The sequence below is a fragment of the Athene cunicularia genome (assembly GCF_003259725.1).
Source record: "Athene cunicularia isolate RWA chromosome 7 unlocalized genomic scaffold, athCun1 chr7_part1, whole genome shotgun sequence".
NCBI lineage: Eukaryota > Metazoa > Chordata > Aves > Strigiformes > Strigidae > Athene > Athene cunicularia.
The window spans coordinates 20,280,957-20,284,672 of NW_020799107.1; the positions used below are offsets into that span (position 1 = coordinate 20,280,957).

The window sequence follows — 3,716 nt, forward strand, 5'->3', positions numbered from 1 at the left end:
ATCTGCAGCCCCAAGCCGCACATGGCTGCCCAGGGCTGAGGGCACAGCCCCGCCTGTCCCAGGGGGTCTGTCGGAGCAGGCTGGGGTGCTGGTGTTGCTTGAGGTCACTGGGTTGGCTTATACCCTCACGGCGGGGCCGGAGCCCGTGGTGAGGGGCACGGTGGAGCTGCAGTCATAGTCCAGGTCCACCACGGCGTGGGAGCTGGTGATGAGGCTGTTCAGGGACGGCCCCGTCTGCCGCTCTCGGAAACTCTGGATGTAGCTCTGCTTGAGAGAAGGGGGACAGAAAGTGAGGGGGGCTCTGATCCTGGCCCAATCCACCCCACCCCACCCTAACCTCTGCAGCAGCCCCCCCAGAACCAGCCCTGCGCAATCCCACCCACCCCAGCAGTCAGGCCCTCTGGGGGCTGGCTGCAGCAGGGCGCACAGCCCCGTCCCTTCCCTGGGCACACACTTTGCACCTTGCCCACCGCCTGTTTCTACTGCAGATGCAGCACTTTTGGCCACCAGTTTACATTTGTTTGCAAAGACTGAAGTGCTCCATGGTGGGCACATCCCAGCCCAACCCTTCCCGAGTTGTCTGGTCTCTGGGATGCCCTGGCCTTGTCCCTCAAGGAGCTTGGATTCTGGCTGGCACCCGTGCACCTCTCTCCTCTCCGCGCACCAGCCCACCCACATGGAGAAGGAAGGGCCGTGGAGGCCGGGGGAGATCTCTACCCTGGGTGCGGGACTCACGGGGGAGAGCACGTCCCCATCGAAGCGGCGCACAGGGTTGGGCTTGCGGCGGTAGGCAGGCTCAGGTGGGTGGGCTTTGTGCTGGTGAGGTGGTGGGTGGTGGGGTCTCCGCTTCTTCTTCTTCTCTTTTCGGTCCTCCCGCTGCTTGATGCGCATCAGCTGCACACGGCGCTGCTGCCGGCTGATGATCACTGTGGGGCAGAGGGGCCTGTGAGCACTGGGGAGTGCACCTTAACCAGCCCCACACCCAAATGAGCCCCAGATTTGCACACCCAGGCCTACCCCTTGAGTGCTGTGCCCCTGTAGAGTCCCAAACCCCTTATCTGTGCATGCAAACCAGGTGCTGGAACCCTGAACCCCAGGCCCCCCAGCTCCTGCACCCATCCTGTGCCACGTCCATTTCCCCCAGCCCTCACACACCTTCTGTGTGGGAGTAGCCCTCAGCCGTGACCTTCCACTGGACCAGGACGCCCAGCGTGGTGAGGAGTGGCCAGACACCCAGGATGACCCAGCTGTACCAACACACGGGGCGAGCAGGGGCCACCTTGATGCGCTCATAGATGTACTGCACCAGGAGAAAGAGCTCGATGAAGTAGTCGACAGTGACGGTCATGATGGCGCTGCCAAAGACGGCAGTAGAGAGGGTGGTGAAGAAGCGCTGCCACTGCAGGGTGAGGACGGCAAAGAGCATCCCCACACCCAGGAGCAGCGCTATGGGGATCCACACCGTCGGTGGGTGGTAGAATTGCTCCATCACCACCAGCGTGGCCACTGCCAGCAGCAGCCCCAGGAGCAGCCCCACCATGAAGAGGCCGACGCTGCGCACCAGCATGGTGACCAGCCCACACAGGACCCCGATGCCCAGCCCGATGCCCACTGATGCCTCCACGCTCAGCTGTGTGTCCAGCACCCGCTCCTTGTAGCACAGCATGAAGATGATGATGGAGCCGAACATCAGCCCTGTCAGGAACATGACGGCCTTGAAGCAGCGGTAGCCTGTGGAGAGACCGCTGCAGTCAGGGAGTGGATGGCCACCACCCCTCTGGCTCCCCCCTGCCCTTCTTGCCACTCGCCCCACCAGCCACCGGGCTGTTCTGGCTCACCGAAGAAGCAGTAGATGATGCCGAAGAGGCAGCACATGGCACACACCACTGAGGGCACCACCTGGTAGCGACGCTCAATTTCCTGCTGGCAGCTGTGCCCCCACTCCTGGTCCGGCTCGTGCGGCAGCAGCTTGAACCGCAGCGTCTGCACAGTTGCAGTCATGGCTCTGGGGACTCCCGGGAGAGGCATCAAAATCTCCGCTCCTGCCCCATGGCTTGCCAGCAAAACTGCTCCCTGGCGCCCGCCCCAGCTGGTGAGAGAGAGAGAAGGGGGATGGAGGCGCCACCAGCACAGGCCTGATGGCAATGCCCATCATTCAGCACCCAGCGACCAGAAAACCCACTCTGGCCCCTCGTGACCTGGGTGGGAAGGGAATAGGGGAACAGCCTCACCTGCGGGGGCTGCAGGGGCACAGACGAGACCAGTGAGAGGCTGCAGTGATGCACCATCCCCAGGGAGCCCACCTGCACCCTGGGGAGCTTTGCTGTTGGGACACAGCACTTTATAATCTGTCTGCAGCTTCAATTTCCTGCCCCTGGCTCTCCAGTGTCCTCTCCCTGTTCGATTAAAGGGAGACTTCCACTACCTGGTATTTTCTGACTGTGAAGTAATTATGCTCAGTAATTAAGTCACCCCTCAGTCTTCTATTTTTATAGGCTAAACAGATTGAGCTCTTAAAGCTGGTACTCCAAGGCATTTTCTCCAATCCTCTAATCATATTTCTGGCTATTTTTCATCCCTGCTTCAGCTCCTAGTGTCCTTGTAAAAGCAAAGCAGGCCCCCACACTGGATCCGGCTCTCCCACGCCAACCCACGGGGACAGAGGGGGATGGGCCCTGGCTGGTGCTGCCCCTTACCCAAGGGCTCACCTGAAATGCCACGGCTGTGCCGGGATGCCGAGCAGGCAGTCGCCAGGCCACCTGCAGAGCCTATGTAGACAGAGGGGTCATAATCCCCCGCAAAGACTGATCCAGCTCCAGCTTAAACCTAATTACAGCAGCCGTCTGCCTGCTCCCACCTGGAGCCAGTTCCAGCGTGCCTTTGCTCCCCTGGTCCCTTTCTGGGCCCGGTTGGTTTCGGATGGGTTTACTGTCACCAGTTGTCCCCAGGCCAGCACCAGTCTGTCCAAGTGCCACGTTAAAAGCAGCCGGCACGGCTCACAAAACCAGAGCACCGAGAAGGGGCAGGGATGAGGGCAGAGGCTGCAGTCTGGCTGCCTATTGCCCAGCACCTCGCTGCTGCCCAGGCCGGGCCCCACCGGTAGCTCTTCCCTGCCACAGGCCTCTTCCCTCCCTGCGGCTGGGGAAGGAAACACCAGCCAGGGCAAATCCCCCCGGGGGGAAACCGAGTGCAGTGACTAATCCTGGGGAAGCAGGCAGGCAAGGAGCGGGCAGCCAAGCGCCGGGCCCCTGCCCGCCCTGCCTGAGCCCCCGAGGGGATGCTAAGCAGGATTGGACTTTAACCGCAGAGCCCAGGAGCGACGCACTGGCCCTGGCTGCCCCGACGGGGACGGGCGATGCTGTGTGGGGTGAAAGAGGAGCTCTGTCGACCGCCCGTGTCCAGGGAACGGGGCACAGTGGGACCGGCTGGCTGGCGTGGGCATGGCACGGCACGGCCCGGCCAGCAGAGCACAGGGAGGGCAGCGAGATGCAGCTCTCTGCCCCTCAACCCACACCAGGCCCGGGCCAGGGCAGCGAGGAAGGGTCGCCTGGGAAAACCCGTCTCGGGCAGGGTTGCGGGCAGGGTTGCAGGCAGCGTTGCAGGCAGCTCCCGGCGCCCATTGGCGCGGGCACTGTTGCTAGGGGAGCCCAGCGCCTGCTCATTGGCGCCGGGACTTACCCACCTGCTGCCGCCCTCCCCGCAGCCCCGGGCTCCCC

General features: G+C 62.9%; 1 protein-coding gene across 3 annotated transcripts; it reads right to left on the minus strand.

Annotated features, from left to right (window-relative positions):
• Positions 1–6: 6 nt before the first annotated feature.
• TMEM198 (transmembrane protein 198) lies at positions 7–3,710 on the minus strand. Of its 3 annotated transcripts, XM_026853057.1 has the most exons (6): positions 2,858–3,710; positions 2,709–2,768; positions 1,839–2,089; positions 1,156–1,731; positions 718–926; positions 7–264 (listed from the first exon to the last, which is right to left on the minus strand). In XM_026853057.1, exons 3-6 carry the CDS (start codon positions 2,026–2,028, stop codon positions 118–120), a joined length of 1,122 nt encoding a protein of 373 aa, XP_026708858.1. In that variant the 5' UTR covers positions 2,029–2,089; positions 2,709–2,768; positions 2,858–3,710; the 3' UTR covers positions 7–117. The 3 variants fall into 3 exon arrangements, with proteins under 3 accessions (XP_026708858.1, XP_026708857.1, XP_026708859.1); XM_026853056.1 differs by having other exon boundaries at positions 2,709–3,710; XM_026853058.1 differs by lacking the exons at positions 2,709–2,768; positions 2,858–3,710 and having other exon boundaries at positions 736–926.
• Between the last annotated feature and the right edge of the window lie 6 nt (positions 3,711–3,716).